Source organism: Macrobrachium nipponense, chromosome 4 (genome assembly GCF_015104395.2).
Source record: "Macrobrachium nipponense isolate FS-2020 chromosome 4, ASM1510439v2, whole genome shotgun sequence".
Lineage (NCBI taxonomy): Eukaryota > Metazoa > Arthropoda > Malacostraca > Decapoda > Palaemonidae > Macrobrachium > Macrobrachium nipponense.
In genome coordinates, this window is record NC_061100.1 from 92468415 (window position 1) to 92488414 (window position 20000).

Consider the following 20000-nt stretch of genomic DNA (forward strand, 5'->3'; position numbering starts at 1 on the left):
GGGCTAACCAGACCACCTTCACCTCCTTCTACCTTCGGGATATTGCCCACAGGTCCTTGGATACCTTTTCCTTGGGACCCGTGGTGGCTGTTCAACAAGTTGTGTAGCTAACCCAGACCCTCGCAGGCTGAACAGCATCGAGTCCTGGTGTGACTGTGCGGATGGATGTGAGAATGAGTGAGTGACTGGCTTCTCTTCCCATCTTTTCCTCCTCCTCTACCTGTGGGCAGAGGGTCATGGTCGTCACTCTCGCTGGATGAGGACGAGATGCAGGTGAGCTATATGACAGAGCCCCATCCTATCCCTTTCACTAGGGATAGGAGCAGAATATCCACCACTTCCTCCTACAAGGGGGGGGAAGTGGATGCCAACAAGAGACAAACCCATGACTTTATATTTGCTCCTGTACAGGAACTAGTTTTTACATTGCTGGTACGAAGAGACACGCTTGCCTCTCTCTTAGTACTTGGTCCAGAGGTCTGACCATTGATCCTGCAGTGCACACCCCGATCAATCGGACAGAGGCTTGGATCCCTCCCTCGCTCTTACGACCAGGGAGGCATTCCAAGGTTGGGCGAACACCAGTCTGTTCACAAAAGACTCAGATTCCTCCCACCAAGAAGTGAGTCTTCCTATTGTAAAAGGACCGAAGGTTTGTATGCCGTGTCGGAACAAATGACAATTCGTCCAAAATTGCATTTTTCCTAACTATACAAACCTGAGGTACTTTTACACATAGTCCCACCTCATGCCACCCCTCACTCTGCAGTTTTTGCTTGGGCCAAAAGCAAAAGTGATTGTTTACCTCCCAGTTGCGCGCGCGCGCCTGTCGGACAAGCAGTTAACTACCGAACCCCTTGTTCGAAAGCTTACGACCTATCCAGCTGCTAGTAACCTTCCTATTGTAAAAGGACCTCAGGTTTGTATAGTTAGGAAAAATGCAATTTTGGACAAATTGTCATATTTGTAGAATAACCATGCAGGTAATTGTAAATGTTTAGGCATATGAAATTCCACGTTTTCATTAGAGAGTTATTACATATTACATATAAGGCATAGTAAACAAGTCTAGGGCACTGTAAATGGGATTGTGACACCTGTAAACTTTTGAATTTCAGTTAGAGGCCATTTTTGCTTAGCGTTGGGCCCCCAGGAACAGAACCCCTGTCGTTAACCAGGGGCTGCCTGTATTCTAAACCACTTTTTGTGATAGCCTTGCAACTGCTTTACTCAGCATGTGTGTCTTGGGGTCGGCGGCAAGGGCGTAACAAACAACCATATTACATCTGCACGCCTTTTTATATTAAGGGCGTCACAGAATGTTGGTTGGTTATTGAACATGACATTTGCACTTGTGCTGCAGTGTTCGCCCTCTGTTTTTCTCTCCCTGTATTCTTTCCTCTTGGTGTTTTCTCCTTCTGGAGAGATATCTCCCTCAGCCTCTTCACACGCTCATCAAGCGAGGAGGGTGGTTGGGTGTTGATGATTGGATTATACTTATTCTTTGGGATCTTCTCTCGCTTTGGAGGGCAGTGCCCCTTGGGACAAGAGGAGTATCTTATTAATCGTATTTTCTTTTTTCTTCAGGTTTACAATGAGCAATCATAGAACACAGCATTATATTGTTAGATATCTCACTGTGTTGGTTATCCTAATCCTCTGGGGTGTATCTGTGACACTCCAGCATGCTGTGACACTGACCCTTGTGTGTCTGTACAGTTCCTCTGTTGTGCCATGTGTTAGATTGCTACTATTGTCCTGACGACTTATCACGGAACAGCTTCTACCCCCAGCTGTCCTGTGATTCCTGACTCTACTGCTGCTGATGTCTGATCATCATCTTGTAAAAGAAGCCCTGTCTATGGAAGAATGTCATTCTCCACTACCCATTCCTTCCTTTTCTGAGGCTCGAGAAGGTCCCGAGAAACTGGATCACCCCCCTTCAACCAAAGAAGAGGAAGTGTGCTTCCCCCCCCCCCCCCCACCCCCCCCCCCCCCCCCCCCCCCCCCCCCCCCCGCTAAGAAGTCCTCCTGCAGGATTTCTCAGGGGTTGCCTCCTCCCAAGGAGACATAGGGATCTCGTCAGTTCTTCCCAACCTTCAGGCTCAGGAACCAGTTTGCATGCCCTTGGGTTTTGTGTTTCAGGAGCTGTGAGAGCGCAAGCTTTGGTTTACAAACCCGTCACCAGTCTAGAGGTTTGCCTCTAAATGGGTGATGTGTCAGGCGCTCGTTCATGAGTCATTATGAGTGCTCGTGTTTCTAACGAATTGTGAGAGTCCCGAACTGTTGATGCTGAGACCTCTCACCGTCCCAGTTCTGGCACAGCGAGATAAAAAGGGTAAAACGTTCGTGTGTGTCGTCTCCTCCAACGAACATGACTGCTAGCACTCCTTGCGTGCTCACCAGTGTTAGACATGTTTCCACCTGGTGTCTCAATTCTGAGGATTTGACCACCTGGAGAAGCTGGGAAGAGTTTCCCTTCCAAAGCTCTACAGAACTTCTAAGGGAATGCATCTCTCCTCGGATATTTCACTTCTCCAAGCATCACAAGCCGGTCTTCGACTTGTCCTCTCCGTCCCGAACTGTTGATGCTGAGACCTCTCACCATCCCAGTTCTGGCACAGCGAGATAAAAAGGGTAAAACGTTCGTGTGTGTCGTCTCCTCCAACGAACATGACTGCTAGCACTCCTTGCGTGTTCACCAGTGTTAGACATGTTTCCACCTGGTGTCTCAATTCTGAGGATTTGACCACCTGGAGAAGCTGGGAAGAGTTTCCCTTCCAAAGCTCTACAGAACTTCTAAGGGAATGCATCTCTCCTCGGATATTTCACTTCTCCAAGCATCACAAGCCGGTCTTCGACTTGTCCTCTCCAGACAGTCCCTGGTCATCATCAAGGGTTCTGTTCTCGGTGGGGTGCTGATAAGCGAAGACGCCATTAACCGAAACTCGGCAGTTTGTGGCACTTGTAGCACCAAGCTTTGGTGAATGGCCTCTTGTCGCACCATAAACCGCCAATTTTGCATATGAGACTTACCCAATAATTATATAGCTATTAGTTTCCCTGTACGGCAGCCTGAATCAAATGTCACAGGTGGCGCTTTGATTGTTCATTGTAGGTATAGAGTGCCGTCCCTAAAATGGCAATTCATCGTTCAGCAATAGAACATCTTTAGCCCTTACCTTCTCTTTTGCTCTTAAATATATTTTTGTTAGCATTTTGGATGTAAAGTACTTTATTATCATCTGCTGTGCTAACGCAACATATCTCTTCACCTTCTATGTCTGAAAATAACAAAGTTCTGCATTTTCAGTGGTTTCTTCTGCTACTTCTGTTAAACTATTTACTATATCTGATTTCTTTATTTTATCTGATAGTAATACTTCATTTAGTATTTTCCCTTCATTGTCATAACTCATTACTACATTGCTAAAGTCATTTGTACATGTTTCTGTATAGGCATCTGGATTTTCATTACTATATTCAGTTTCGGTGATGACCAATATACAGGTTGGGCCAAAAGTAGCCACACAGTTACTTCATGAACTGTTTCTCATTCAAAGTACTCTTCAATAGAAAATTAATACTGTGCCATTAAACATGCTACTTATTTTTATCCTTTTCATGTCACTCATTCTTAAATATGCCACTTATTCATGTCTGAAAAATTTTATGCGTTTAATAAAAAATTTTTTGGCCCACCCTGTATATATATCTGAGTAATTACTTATATCTGAGTATATATCATCTATACTATGTGCACATTTCATTGATTCTGTATTCTGTAATGGTGGGAATTCCTCTTATCTATTTGTTTCTATTTTATCTTGCTCTTCCCTTATGTTTCTTTCGTTTGTCGAAACTGTCTCGGACAAATTGATCAGATTTGGGTGAGGCTTTTCTTTGTCAAGCGTAAATCATACGCTCTTCTGATTATCCTGTTTCAGGCTAATCATTCTTTCACTGCTGTCTAGTATTATTCCACATCTCACTAAATTGAATGAGAATAATACTTGCACAGGAAAAAATCTCTTCTAAAACTAGAAAATTTTCAACAAATTGTGTGACAAAATGTCTATATTTAAGTTGACATTCCCTAGACTTCTAATTTGTTTACCCACTATTTCTTTTATAACTTTATTTGGACTCTAAAACAGTCTCTGAAATGCCTAAATATCTGGTTGAATTTGATTTATCTATTATATTCACTGCATTGCCTGAATCTATAAATATGTCCAATACATGTCTTTCCATTTATTGGAATCTTTACAATAGGCAAATCCTTTCTTTTTATTTCTTCTTTCATGGAGAATACTACCTTCTTGCTATTTATGTAGGAAAATGCAGATGAACCTTCATTTTTCCATACTAGCTTTTCCTTATTATTGAACCAACAACTTTTAGTTAAATGCCCGACCTTGCAAATTGTACAGATTCTAGGCTTTTGGCATTTGATACTAGAATGATTGGTATACCCACCGTTTTCACATGCTGCCTTTGGTCTCACTCCTTGAGCTGAATAAGTCTCTTGATTTGAGTTATTTGTGATTAAAAATTGACCAGGCTTGTGTTTTATGGGTGGACCATTCCTTGAATGATTCTGTCTTCCTTTCTGGTTTGGATTCCATTTTCTTTTAGTATTTTGGGTATGTTTCCCTTGAAAAGGAGTGGATCTCTCTCAGGAACGTTTCCCTGCATTATTCGTGGAAGATTCGCACATTCGCGGTATTTTTCTATGAGAAATAGGTATCTACGAATTCCTGGTGTTTTTGATCAATTTCATCATAAAATGCACTTTTTGTGATAAAACTATTAAAAAAACCAAGTATAGTGAAGTTTAAGCTGATAAATAGAGGAATTATTGCCAGAGTGAAACTGGTCAATTGGGAGGAACCGGGTAAAGATAAAGAAAAAGGAAATGATGAGGGTAAGGCATCCCCATGCTAAACCCCCAAGCATCCTTGACCCTTTTACTAACCCTGCCAGCACACTGTTTGGAAAACAAGAAGATGAGGGAATTAACAGAAAAATGTGCTTTGAGTGCACCCCAGGCAAGAGGACTCCAAGACAGTGGAAGATCCCAGTACAAAGATATGGCACCATCCATGACTGAAAAACTGGTTTATTTTTGTGCTGCCTTTTTCTAGAAGAGATGCCTAGCAGGTGTGGGAGTCTCTCCTGCAAAACAAGAAAGGACAGATTGAAGATGGTAAGACTTAGGTGTATATGGTGTTCAGTGTTGTCAAGTGTGTCACCAGTAAAAGATATGTAATAAATATGCCAGACTCTTCTGTGTTAGTGTAAGCACAGAAAAAGTCTGTGACCAGGGGGACCCAACAACAGGACGTACTGGCCAGCCTTAGAAGGACTTATTCTCTCCAGTGGTAGTATCTCACTATGCTGCTGGTCCCCTGACCAACCTACCTCCTAGGGACCTCATCATGAGGTGCTGGTACATGGACCTGATCTTCAACTGGCTCAGGTCAGGTCTGACATCAGTAAGGGTGACACTTTTTCTGGGAAAGGAACTGAATAGTATATCAGTGTATCCAGGACAAAAATGATTGAGAGAATATGAAGGCTCCATGCACTCTGAGGAGAGTTCTTGATGATATTATCCCTGCCTATAAGTTGTCGGAAGTTATTAAGCCACCTAGACTCCATGTAGGAGCAAGTAGACCCTCACAGCTGGTCCAGGCTAAGATCTCTGCTGCTCAGACTGAATTTACTTGGAGGAGCTAGTTTGTCTCACCCAGGTAAGGCTTAGGTCTCTGGAATTGAACCAGTGTTAGTTTGCTGCAGGTCAGGCAGACAAACTATCTGTTCTACACTTTTTAAGGGTCTTAAGAGACAATATTGTGCCAAGATGATCAGGGCCCAGACTAAGGGCTATCCGTCACCTCCTTCCTCATACCTATTGCTACTTACGGACACCTCCAAGGAAGGTTTGGGCACCCATCTACAGGATTGTGTATTATGTCGATGGTCTTTAAAATAAAGGGCTTGCTTATAAGCTCTGTAAAGCTTAGGGCAGTAAAATGACCCAGCAGGTACTATTTGGGAGCCATCTGTTCAATAAGTTTGTAGGAGTGATGTCAGACAATTCCAGTACAGTGGATTTTCCCATGAATGAGGGTGACACCAAATCTATGGCAACATGTCAGTTAACAATAGAGTTCCTGCTGTGGTAGGAGATTGCATTATGATTCTGATCCTCAGTTATGTCTTATGAACTTCCATGTGGTAGCCTTCACACTTAACAGACAAGACCAAGTAGTCCTTGCATTCTTAGAGCTGCAGCATATGTTGGAATCACCAGGGAGTACCCTTAGAAGACCTCTTTCCACCAACCTTGATCACAAGCTTCCAAATCTCTTAAACTCCTTTTAAGGCCTGTTAGACCATGCAGATTGGCGTGTGATGTTTCATGGTTTCCATGAACATTTCTGAGTTATTTAGATTCCTGCATTTGACAAACTGATTGTTAAACAGAGTCCATATGACATACAACCCCACTGTGGCTGCAGCAGATATGGTTCGTGGATCTTTGCTTTTGTGGAGCTCTCCAGATTTCCAAAATAAAAGCAGTTCTTCTGTGAGCTCTACTTTCAAAGAGACCACCAAAACCTCAGCTTCTTCCATCTTTATGCACTAAAGCTTTCCAGCAATGCTTTGTCAGGAAAAGCTTTTCATGTCAGGGTGCTGACATTACGTACATATTGCTACCTCAGACAAACATCGTACAGCTAGGCTATGTACCAGGCTAAGTGAGAAGTCTTCTGTATCTGTTGTAGTAAGGGCTTTGAACCACTCACTTCCTCTGTTCTGTCAATAGGATGCTTCCTACTTTCCCTGTACAGATCAAGGAAGTTGTCTGTATTGTTACTAACTACTGCTCTACTTTCTTTTAGGTATTTAAAATTTGGGGAATAGGCTGTGCTTCTCTAGGTGAAATTTGTTATGTGTACCAATCTTGAGAAGAAAGCCCAGCCCCAGGACTCCTCAGCCCTCATCCTAGGATTTGTTGCCGTTGTTAAAACACTTCTTCAGCTTAGTGTACACCCCCATAGAGGATATTGCTTTCAGGGATCTTACCATGAAGACATTTTTAGTGGATTTGGCCTTGGCAAGGTGTGAGGTAAATACTATCTGTCATCTGCTCAAAAAACTGATAAGTATTTTTTTGTTTACTCAACTGGTTTCTAGCAAAGACAGGTGACTTCGTCCCAACCTTGTCCTGTACCTTCATACTTATATTTCACATTACCTTTTTGGTTTGGTAATAAGGAAACCTCTTCCCTTTCCAAGTAAGGGCCATTAAGATTTATCTTCATGAGACCAAAGATTTTAGAAGGCAGAACTAGTTGTTTTTATCCACTGATGCACATAAAACTTTGTCAAAATAACTTTTTTTTAATGTCATATTGTGTCAAGGGTTTATGATAACACTTTCGAAGTCTTAGAATACAGTTTAAACATTATGGGTCACAAATGGTCTTTAGAGCAGGCATTGAAATTTCTTCTATTGTCAGTTTTACCCTGTGAAGGCCCCCAAACACCTTTGTGCATTTTTACTTGCAAGATCTGACTTTTAAATTCATTAACTTGTTTTCAGTGTGCCCTCTTGTGCATGCTGGCTAGATTATTACCTCTTCTCAAAAGGGAGATGATGCTCCTATCTATGACTCGGCATACCTCAGCTCTTAATTTTGTCACTTGTCATGCAGCATGGCTAGCTGTGACACATTTCTGTTGTTGAAGAGTTGAGTGCTTTGCTTCACTCAAGACCTATTTCTTCTGCAGTATAGACTTTAGTTTTACTAACACCATATAAGCTCATTTCATGATTCCTTGTTAGTCCCTAGAACTCCTGGACTCTGTCATGGTAATCGCTCTATAGCAAGGAATTATATAGTAAGGAAATGAAAATGCATTTTCCTCAAGTAGGTCTGCAGCAAGGAGGCATTCACGCACGTGTTGGAGGTGCCTGTTCTCATGATTGTTCTAGAATCGTCACGTGTGATATGGAACTCGACAGGTGCCGATGTGTCTTGAGAAACACCACGATTTCTGATGCAATATTTCTTCGAGATCCTTCTAAAGATTTCTTGTCGTCTCGGGAGTCTATGACGTTCATGCTCCGCCCCCCGTAGGCCCCGCCCCCAGGTTGCCGTAGAAATACGACTGACGAAGTAGGAGAGATCAGAGATCATCAGTTAGAGACCAGCAGAGAGCAGAGATCATCAGAGAGAGATAAGAGAAGAAGGAACAGATTAAGGATAAGAGAGAAAAAAGGCGCTGTAGAGTTTGATTGGAATCTGGTCAAGTTTTCGTCAGGGAGTGGACGACCGAGGTATTCCGACGTTGTGCAAGCCTTCAGAGAAGAAACGTCCCACAAGTTGGTTTTGGAGGAGTAACCTGCCCTTCGAGTATCAAGAATAGACATTGTTTTCTGCAATACGGAGTCAAGAAGACGTCTGAAGTTACAGTTCTCCTTTTGTGAAACCATCGCTTTGAGCATTGATTTTCGACAGCTGAAAAACTAGCCAACATGTATTTTCATTACCTCACTGTTTCCCCAGTTCATGCAGAGTAAGATTTTACTTTTGTTATGTAAATAGGAGAAACCGTTCTGCATTTATCTTTGTTAGTAAGCTTGTAAATAAACCTTTGTTAGTAAGCTTGTAAATAAACCTTTTGTTCTGTTTGTGTATCTTTCTATATTTGTATCCCCAGTTTCAGCTGTTGGTGTTGAATTCTTTTGGTTTATTTTAATATCGAACCTGAGGCGGACCTCTCGGGGTCCGTGACAGACTCCCAAACACATGTTCATTAGGAGTTCACTGGCATGATACCATGGATATATTTTTAGTGGCAAATCAAGTACATATAAAGTTAATTAAAATTAGTTTATTTGGTACAAACAAATCTCGTAATGAGGTCAGTTTGTATTCCTACAGACTTCACAGAGCTTGCAGAGATCATATGACATTAGGGAGCCCAGTTTGGTGGATGACTAAGCTGAAGTCTTTTTCTCCTCCCTCTTTTCAGAGTCTGTAAAAGGTAACTGAAACATCACAAGGCATTCACAAATTGATGGGTTTATAAAGAAAACAAAAATTAATCAAACTTATGAATGCCACATCTAATTTTGAAATTATTTTGCCAACAAATCATGTGTAGTAAATTATCAGAAAGTTATGACTTCCTTCAAATAATGAGCACAGCAATACTAACAAATGTAACAAAGCATTTTTTTGTGAATTATTGTTAGTTCAAGTGTAGATTACTATGTATTTTTCACTTATGCTAACCATAGCTTTCATAGATGGTCACAGTATTGTTCAGTCAGCACTTCACCATCCATTGATGCATTCATTAAAGGAATAAGTGAAGGTGGTGCAGTTTGGCAGATCATTTTAGAGAAGATTTAATCTTATTTATCAAGTTCATATTTTTCAGGTACCCGAAGGTTGCTCAACTGGGACTTTGTGCTCTTACTGTTTTGACCAACTATTGCTCTCTTGCATCTTATTACAAGGCCAAACCATTTTCATCTATGAGATCAATTTATTTTCCAGTTTCTGGGCACTATTCTCTCATTATTCTTCCAATTTGTATAATTTGATCTTCCCAACATATCCAGCTGTGAAATTATTTTACAGCCACATCTGTTCAAAATATCCATTTTCTGAATGAATGCATGTGTCAGTCCTTTCACATTATAAATTTTGCTCCCCATTAATGGAGTATTCTTTCTCGCTAGTAGTATATCAAGCATTTCCCACTTTCTTTAAGGTACTATTGCTACCCCATTCCTTGCTGACCTCTCATTATCAATTTCATAGTCATGTTTTCCCCAAGGTAACTTCAATATTGGAGACCTGTTCCATGACATGTCATTTCATTACAACCAAGTCATCCTCTCATCTCTGTCCTCTTACACATTTTGGGTAGTTTGATTAGGGTTATTGCTCATTCAGGAATACTTTCTCAGTGCAATCAGTAGCTGTAAATAGCCTGGTGATCATTTTAATTAACCATTTAAATCACATCCCTAATCTCAATCACATCAATACTAACACACAAGTCCACATCCAGTCTTGATGTTTCGAACATAGTTATAAATATACTTTTATTTGTTTTTATGACTTTTCATTTAGTTACATAGTAGCTCAGGTAGACAACCAATACTGGTATACCTTCAGAGATCATGAAAGAAAAATTGCAAGTAGTACTGTATAGACAGTAGTCTGAATTGATTTAGTGGTTGTTATTACTGGATTGCATTGCAGACACAGATGATTTACAGTGACATGAAATTTTAAGTGAAGTAACTTTTCAGTGTTAGTAAAAATACGAGATTTGTAATTCCTATGATGGTCAAAATAACTTTCGTACCATGGATAGAAATCTCCTCTCAGTGTTTGGTTGATTACATACATCTGAAATCTATAGATAGAGTTCAAGAATGAGAGCAAAGTCGCACTGTGAACATCTGCTATCACTTTGTTAGTATATGCTGTTATTCATTTCATTTCAGCATGTCTGTCCTTAACAAGGCATTTAGGCTTAAATAAGTATGTGTTTGTGTATGTAAAACTAAGATTCTTGCAGAATATGTATTTTATGTACATTTACACTCCCTGATATACTACGTACTTCATATTCTGCCAGGTTGATTGCAGTGAAGAAATGTCTGTCTTTGAAGAGTCACCTTTGATTACAAATTCTGAGGAAATGCCTGTGCTTGAGGAGTTGCCTTTAATTAAAAATTCTGACCAAGAGCCAACTTTAAAATCTCCAGTGAAGACTGTTCGTATCAAGCTCCCTCCTACATGTTTACAAACAAGCCAGGAAATGAAATCAGATCAGGAGAGTTTAGATAATGACTGTGACCCAGGAGATATTGACCAGGATATTGATGATGCACTTGATGAAGGGTATGATATGTTAAATAAGTAACATTTAGTTATCCTGAATAGAATATAAAGAATTTTCTTGAAATAATTTATATACTTTTTCATTTAATACTGACTGTTAAGTGGTGAACATTATTGTAATGAGAACTTGGAGTGGATTTTGCAGCACAGTATTTTAATGTTTGTTACTGGTTTTTTCTTTTAGATACATGGGTATGGAGTGTACCCTTGAGCGAGGTTTTTCTCTCAATGAATCCTCTATTGCTCGGGATATGCGCATGGAACGTTACAGTGAAGTGGCAATCAAATATAAAAAGGGTTCTGATATGTCTCGTTATCGACAAGCTCTCAAACACTTAATTCCAGTCAGGAAGCCTCCAAAGTAAGTATTGAATGTTAATTCCAGTCAGGAAGCCTCCAAAGTAAGTATTGAATGTTAATTCCAGTCAGGAAGCCTCCAAATTAAGTATTGAATGGTTATTCTAGTCAGGAAACCTCCCAAATAATTATTGGATGGTAATTCCAGTCAGGAAGCCTCCAAAGTAAGAACAGGCAGTCCTTGGTTATCGGTGGCCTCAGTTATCTGTCAAACAGCACACGTCCGCGCGTTACGAATTCATGCATTATTTTGTAATAATATTTTCTCTGTGTTGCTTTGATCGTTTTACAATGTGTTATATACCAAAATGATCGCAATTTAGTGTACATTACAATGAAAAAAAGTAACTTGTTACCTTTAACCGTTTTGTGCACAGCGTGATTTGAATACAATTATATATGAAATTTCATTTTTGCGCTATCATATATCGCATTATTTATATATGATAATGATAATTTTTTTCATTTCTGGTGGTTGCATACTAAACTTCAGGCAATGACAAAAAAAGGAGCCAAAAATGAACTCTTAATCTTGAAAACTAAGCGCGCTGTGATTTTTTGAAAAAAAATATTTGTTCCGACACGGCATACAAACCTTCGGTCCTTTTACAATAGGAAGGTACTAGCGGCAGCTGGATAGGTCGTAAGCTTTCGAACAAGGGGTTCGGTAGTTAACTGCTTGTCCGACAGGCGCGCGCGCGCGACTGGGAGGTAAACAAACCACTTTTGCTTTCGGCCTGCTGGCGTGTAGACGTGTATCATCGCTCTCTGCCCGCTTCATCATCGTTGCTTTCGCATGGTTGTATTTTTCTTTTTCTATTTATCTGGTGAAACTGAATTGTAAGTACAATCATTTCATATTTATTTCCATTGAATTCAATTGTGAATTAAAGGATCTTGGTTTCTCCACGCCCTCCAATTACTCGAGTGCCGGGACTGAAGGGCGTAAGTGCGGGAATTCATTTTCCCAGAAATGATCCTCGTATTGTGTATGCTCGGTGCCGAGGGCGGGAGAGCGCTCGCTCCGAGCTTATATTTTGGTTGAAAATGTGTAGATGAAAATCGTAAGTAAGTGCCTTTTTATTTTTTTTTTTTTGACCTGTATGCTCGTTGCCGAGCGAATGCGCTCGGCACGAAAACTTATTCTGTATGGAAGTGGAATCGCAAGTACAGTATTCTTTTTCATTTTCATATATTTATTTTGATTGTAGCAATACTCATTTTGGATCAGTTTCCGCTCTTACCCGGAAATTGATCCTTTCCCCTTTTTATTTGAATGAAGTGAAATCGCAAGTGCAGTTCTTTTTCATTTTCATATTTTATTGAGATTGCATTATTTACTTGGATCAATGTTTCCGCTATTTCCCGGGAATTGATCCTTCCCCTTTTTATTTTGTATGAAGTGAAATCGCAAGCGCAGTATTCTTTTTCATTTTTCATATATATATTTTGATTGCATCAATTCATTATGGATCAAGGTTTCCATTCATAATCAGGAATGGATCCTTTTACCCTTGCGCTCGGTACCGAGGGCGCAAATGCGCTCGCTCCGAGCCCTTATTCATGGTGAAGTGAATCGTAATGCAAGATTCTTTTTCATGTTATTCCTTTTATTATTGATTGCATCAATATTTATTTGGTTCAAGTTCCGCTCAGTCAGGAATTGATCCTTATGCCGTGCATTCGGTGCGAGGGCACGATTGCTCTCGGGCTCTTTTTATTATTGTGTTGGGTACATGGGTGCTGTGCGGGGGTGAACGAGAATCCCTCCCCCCCCCCGCTAAGCTCCCACAGATGGCCCTTCCCCTTCCGGGGGGAGGTTATCTGGGTTCTCCTCCTCGCCCGATCCGTCGAGCGCGGGGGAGGGCGCTCGGTGCCCGATGTACAATTGTATTCGGGGTCTTCCGCTCGTTCGGTGTGGGGCTCACCCCCCCGCGCGAGGGGACTTCCCCCCACTAATCACTACTACTGTTATTTCCGCAGGTGCTATTGCCACGAGGGTGGACCTTGGTGAGGTATGGGCGTCCGTCGATTTGCAGGGCGTGCCTAGTGTCCAGGGGCGGCGGTTCTATGTCTGGGCCTGCTGCGGTCACCCATGGAGTGGTGACCACGACAACGATATCGACTCCAGGTGACGACGTCCCTCCTCACCTGGTGTACTCGCCTCACGTGGTAACAGTCTTGCCTACAGCCGCTGTGAAGTGCCGTTCGCCGTACCGAGAGGGGGGCGTGCCGCCGCCGCTCGTGGTTGCCGCGCTGCCGCGACCACACTTCCGCTGCCCTAGAGCTCGCCCCTGGACCTGCCGCCGGTACCAGGATGTTGCTGGCTGCTGCTTCACCTCCTGTGTTTCCGGTGCTGCCTGCAGTACCTGCCGATTCTGTGCTGACTGTCCATGCAGTTGCTGCGCTGGCTGTCCCTGCCGTTGCTGCGCTGGCTGTCCCTGCCGATGCTGTGCTGGCTGTGCCTGCTGTTCCTGAGATGCCCATACCTGCTGACGTCGTCCCTGTTCGTGGGGGTACTACCCCAGACTTTGGTCTGTCTGTACAGGTGCGTCCGGGCCCTGTGGCTTCGGCTACAGCAGCCCCGGCTCCGCCCTGGATGGCAGATCTTACGTCTGTCCTGAGGAAGCTGACGAAGAAGAGGAGGAACGTCGCCTTCATCTTCTTCATCGTCGTCGGCTGCCGCCTCTTCCCCTTCGACTTCTTAGGCTTGACAGCCGAGGAAGAAGAAGGTTGCCTCCTCCCTCCTAAGAAGTCTCCCTCGGGAGCTTCTCGGGACCCGTCTCACCTCGGTGGGACGGGAGGGTTCCTTCTGCTGGTCCTCCTGCTCCTTCGGGAGCGGGGCCCGTCTCTTCTTCCGCAAGGAAGAAGACTACGGGGACCAGAGGGGTGTTGGCTAACACCGGTACTTCCTCGCCTGGTGTCAGTGGTTCTGCCACTGCATCAGGGTCCGTCTCGGCCTCTCGTTCGCGGGAGGTACCGAGTGTACGGTCGCCTACCAGCGACGGTGCAGCCAGGAACCAGACCTCTGAGTCCGCTCAGCGTCAGGTTCACGGCATGGGGCGGAAGACTGGTGACAGCCGCTCACGCGACTCTCACCAGACCAGCTCTCGCTCTCGTGGCGACCAGCTGGCTACCCGGGGACGTGACGGTCCACGACCGGCCACGGGCTGAGGCTGGGAAGAGGTCCCCCCGTTCGCCGGTGCCAGCCACGGCTGGAACCAGCGACGTGACGTGCCGTGAGGACAAGCACCGGTCTCACTGTGACAGTGGAGCCTGCAGGTCGCCTGACCGTCGCTCTCACAGAGAGCGATCGGATACGGCAACCAGCACCAGCTCGTCTGACACTCGAGATCGGGGCCGCTGTGCTCAGTCCAGCCGTTCTCCACAGCGAGACGGTTCGACCAGGCCTGCAGCTCGATCGCCACCGCGGGTTGACGATCGCCTGCAGCCCTCCAAGCCTGCTGGTTCTGCCAGCAAGCGAGGAGGGAGCGTCAGGTCTGCCTCTCCCGTACCTTCAACCTCCTCGGGTTACACCGGAAGGAGCGAGGTATTGAGGAGTGATCGTGAGGGGTGCGCCCCTCTGATCCACATGACGCCCTACGTGCCAGGCACGGTTCTTGGACTGGCCAGGACGTATGCGCAAGTGGATGGAGAAGACCGAGAGGGCTGTCGCTGTTCCCCCTTCTTAGGAGGAAGGTTCTCGGAATATGCTCTTGTTCGAAGGGCTTAACGGTCCTACTCTGCAAGATGCTGTGACTTCCGAGATCCAGAGGAACTTTGCCGAGGTTATGGCGCTGATTCGTCAGCACAACGACCTCGGGGAAGGATCGCCGCTCCCACCAGCAGAGCCACTTCTCGGCTCGAGTCGTTTTGGGGCCCGAGAGGGAACCCAAATCGACGGTGGGTCTGCCGCGATCGGAGCTTGCCGACTGTGTTGAACCAGGTAGTCTCTCGTCTCCGGACAAGAAGGCTCTCTCAGTTCTGGCCGGTCGAACAAGCTACTTCACCTCCTCTACTGCGACAGAGGCGTTTCTAGGTGTCTTCGGACACCGTATTTGAATACCCCTTCGGTCCTCCTGAGAGGTTTCGACCTCGACGAGGACTGGAATGAGTCGGAGGACGGTATCGGCTCTCTCCTGTCAGGTGTCGATCAGCCCCACCCAGACGACGTTCACAGTGGCGGCAGACCCTTACCTACAGTATGAGTTCGTAACCCTCCTCGGGAAAAACGTTTTCTCCTGACGATACGTTTTCCAGGCTCTGACGAGGCCATCGCTGTAAGGCGATGGCTGCTCCTTTTCTTCTCCAACTGCTAGTTCCGCTGGGAAGGCGAGCCAGGATCCAATTCCTCCCCCATTCCCTCTCTCCTTACGGCTACGAGGGAAAGGGGAGGGATCCTACAGAGATTTCTCTGTAAGATCCCACGTTAGGGGCTGCGCTACCGGGGGGACCTTCGGGTCCTACCTGACGTAAGCCTCGGTCGTTGAGGAGGGATCCTGCCCCTTTCTCGATTTCTAAGGAATCGAGAGGTCCACCAGCCGATATCGTTTGACGAATTCGGTGGGGGGTTTCGCAGAGTGCTTAGAATTCTACGGAATTTCTAGCGCACTCAGAGTGTTCGAGTTTTTTACGATCTCCAAACACTTAGGCGAGACCACGGTCCAAAGTGAGCAAGAATCCCCGATAATTGTTACACGATAATCGGGAACCTCGCTTATGCTCGAATTCCTGTAATTTCTAAGCATTTGGAAGAAGACGCTGCTGAAAGAAGAGTATCTCACAGTAGGCGATTAACCTGGAATAGAGAAGAACGGACGAGAACTTCCAGTTTGGCTTGAACTATCGTCTTCGGTATTCTGTTCACCATTGAAGCTTTCCTTTGGGAAAGACTTCTCCTTCACTCTCTTGACTAGAGAACGAAGGCGGTCGATCTCCAATCCTTATTCTCATTCCTCGAGAGGAAAGAAGGTTTAGGATGGAGGTCGTGGTACAGAACCTACAAATATACTACGTATATTACCCTCGCGACATGATTCTTTTAACAGTTGAATTGTCCGGGGGGTAGCGATACCGAGTTAAATCTACGGTTTGTGACCGAGACGAATTTTATCTTAATTGAACTGCAACTCGGGGTTCCCTGCAACCTCCCAGCAGTTATCAGTTTCGATTTTAGATACTTGGTATTGTCATGACAACACCAAATCAGCTTTTGTATTTACCGAATCCGTTTTCGTTTAAATATAACTTGCTCGAGCGTATTCTTTATGCTCGATGGTTCTAGCCGAACGCATTCCTTCGTGGAATAATGGATTACCTGGCAACTCAGGATGACGAGTCACCGAGAGCTACTGCGTATTGAACTGCCTGATAGCAGCTCAGTATCAGCTAGGTCTCGGAGATGCACGGTCGGTTACGTCTCTCTCTCCCCTGGTTTGATTGACTACCGAACCGTATCTCTGCCCAACAATCATGGACTTAGGTCTCTGATTAACGGGGATTCTCGCAATAATGAAGGACCATCTACTGCTGTGACACTCGATTTCATCGCCTTCGACATTGCGAGAATTTTCAACAGAGATATCTCTTCGACTCTTTCATCTTTCTGTTTACCGCACGGTAACAGAAGTCTGTACTAGTCTCCCGCTGCATCGCACCGCGATAATGCGAATGATTTTTTGCAGACATCTGAGTTTGTCTTCAAAATATCTCGTATTCGTAGGTGTGCAATTATTCATTGCTCGCCCCGAATTAACAGATGTGTCAGAAGACATCGCCTACTCTCCGACCTGACAGCTCTACTTCCAAATGTTCAGCCCATGAGAAGCAGTTCTTCAGGCAGTATTCCCTGTCTCTTCATTACTGAAAAGCGCTCCACTTTTATTGCAACTACGATCCTCACCGGACAGCAATGAATAGCGGTTAGCGTTCTCAGTCTTTGTAGCACAGGTTCAGAATCTTGAGAATCCTTCTCTCGGTTCAGCTGTGAAGACGTAGGTTGCTTTTTCTGTACACCTTCGTCTTCAACGACACATAGTGTTGTTTCTCCTTAGCTGAGAATCAACTATACTATGAGATATCTTGCCATGAGGGACCTCGGTCTCTAGAAGGCAATTGACTTTCGCCTGTTGGGCACATGCCTTAAGAGAATCATCACCTCGCCTTCTGGCATCGGTGACGAACAAATTATTTGTTTAGTCTCTTGGCATAACCCTTTTAAGGCGAAGGTCACGTGACTTGCTCGGATGCTTGGACAACTTGCCTCCTTCCAAACGCAGTCAGTCGGCAGCTGTCAGAGCTCCCGAGTCAGTTACGAACTACGCTGTTGAATTAGTTCTGTTGTTACAAAGCAATCATTACTTCGTTTTAATAGCTTGTCACAGTACCCATACCATCGACACCCACCATTGAGTGTCGGTGTCCTATCCACTACCGAGAAGAACTTCACTGCATGGGGATAGGAGAATGTGAGACACTTTGCTGCAGACGGATAGACCAGTATGGGTACAGGACATCACCGAAGTCGAGAAGAGGGATAGGTCATACGACCATTCCCTTCTTTTCCTCTGAGGTAATTGCATGACTTTTCCTGCGAAGTCAAGCATCCAGGGGATGGGGATTCGTGACGCTCGATTTCGTACCGACTTCGTAGCGAAGACTCAGAACCCTTCGGTTCCTGACGATCGGTTAGAGTCCTTCACAATCCCCTCCCTAATGGACTTCACCGCCTTCGATGCGAAGGAGATGCTGCTTTGTCCTGTGACGACCGCGCTTTCTGAAGAAACTCGACATCCCAGGCTGAGTGTTGAAGACTCTTCGTCAGCACCAAGATGACCTAGAAGTACACTCCCTCGAGTTACACAAGAACTTCTCCGTGGCGCAGGTACTGAAGGCAGGGGTCTGGTACAACCAGACCACTGGCACCTCCTTCTACCTTTTGGATATTGCCCACAGGTCCTTGGATCGTTTTCCTTGGGACCCATGGTGGCTGCTCAACACGTTGTGTAGCTAACCCAGACCCTAGCAGGCTGAAACAGCATCGAGTCCTGGTGTGACTGTAAAAGGAATAGATAAGTGAATGAGAGAGTGACTGGCTTCTCTTCCTATCTTTTTCTCCCCTTTCTACCTGTGGGTAGAGGGATACGGTCATCACCTTGCTGGATAAGGAAACGAGATGCCGTGAGCTACTCGACAGAGCCCCATCCTATCCCTTTCACTAGGGATGGGGACGAATATCCACCACTTCCTCCTACAATGGGGGAGAAGTGGATGCCAACGAAGAGACAAACCATAACTTTATGTTGCCTCTTGCAAATAGGAACTTGTTCTTGTTTGCTGGTATGAAGAGATACGCTTGCCTCTCTCTTAGTACTTGGTCCAGAGGTCTGACCATTGATCCTGCGGTGCACACCCCGATCAATTGGACAGAGGCTTGGATCCCTCCCTCGCTCTTACGACCAGGGAGGCATTCCAAGGTTGGGCGAACACCAGTCTGTTCACAAAAGACTCAGATTCCTCCCACCAAGAAGTGAGTCTTCCTATTGTAAAAGGACCGAAGGTTTGTATGCCGTGTCGGAACAAATGACAATTTGTCCAAAATTGCATTTTTCCTAACTATACAAACCTGAGGTCCTTTTACACATAGTCCCACCTCATGCCACCCCTCACTCTGCAGTTTTTGCTTGGGCCAAAAGCAAAAGTGATTTGTTTACCTCCCAGTCGCGCGCGTGCGCCTGTCGGACAAGCAGTTAACTACCGAACCCCTTGTTCGAAAGCTTACGACCTATCCAGCTGCCGCTAGTACCTTCCTATTGTAAAAGGACCTCAGGTTTGTATAGTTAGGAAAAATGCAATTTTGGACAAATTGTCATTTTTTCCGCTTCCGCGCTCACTCCGAAACCCCTCCAGCACACGGGAGACAAATTTTTTTTTACCGCTCCAGCGTAAGAGGGTTAAACGCCTATTGGACGTATTTTACGTCGAGATAAATTGTCTGTCGGGTGCCGATTGGACGTATTTTACGACGACATAGAAAAGTTTTTTTATAAATTCCCGGAAAAATACTTATAGGCCTACCAGCCGAAAACTTTTGAATCTCGCCTTGGGGGATGCTGGGAGTTCACGGATCAAGGTGTTGTTTTGTTTACAATCGTTACGCAGGTGCGCAAGCGTGAATTTCTTTCTTATCGCACTAAAAAGTATCAATGACACATCTCAGAAATTATTTCGTCACTTTGACATAATTTTTGCACCATTTTAAATTAGCTGTTACATGTAGTATTATATATGAAAATGTGCCAAATTTCATGTAGAATACAACAAAAAAATACTCATGATTGTAGCTTTTATCAGTTTTGAAATATTTTTATATAAATAACTATAATTGCCAAAATTTCAACCTTCAGTCAATTTTGACTCTACCAAAATGGTCAAAAAACACAATTGTAAGCTAAAACTCTTATATTTTAGTAATATTCAATCATTTATCTTCATTTTGCAACAAATTGGAAGTCTCTAGCACAATATTTTGATTTATGGTGAATTTATGAAAAAACTTTTTCCTTACATCCGCGCGGTAACTCTTCTGAAAAAATCATACGTGCGATTGTCGTAATGTTTGCACCATTTTAAATTAGCCGTTACATAAAGTTTTATATATGGAAATGTGCGCAATTTCATGCACAATACAACCAAAAACAA

General features: G+C 44.2%; 1 protein-coding gene across 10 annotated transcripts in view; it reads left to right on the top strand.

The window, feature by feature from the left end:
- The window catches only part of LOC135211019 (ATP-binding cassette sub-family C member 5-like), an 818851-nt gene that overhangs the window by 29393 nt on the left and 769458 nt on the right, over positions 1–20000 (top strand). For all 10 annotated transcript variants that reach the window (XM_064244042.1, XM_064244046.1, XM_064244047.1 and 7 more), the window contains 2 exons: positions 10678–10943; positions 11128–11304. In XM_064244042.1, the coding sequence (XP_064100112.1) occupies positions 10678–10943; positions 11128–11304 (443 nt within the window). The remainder of the gene's footprint in view (positions 1–10677; positions 10944–11127; positions 11305–20000) is intronic.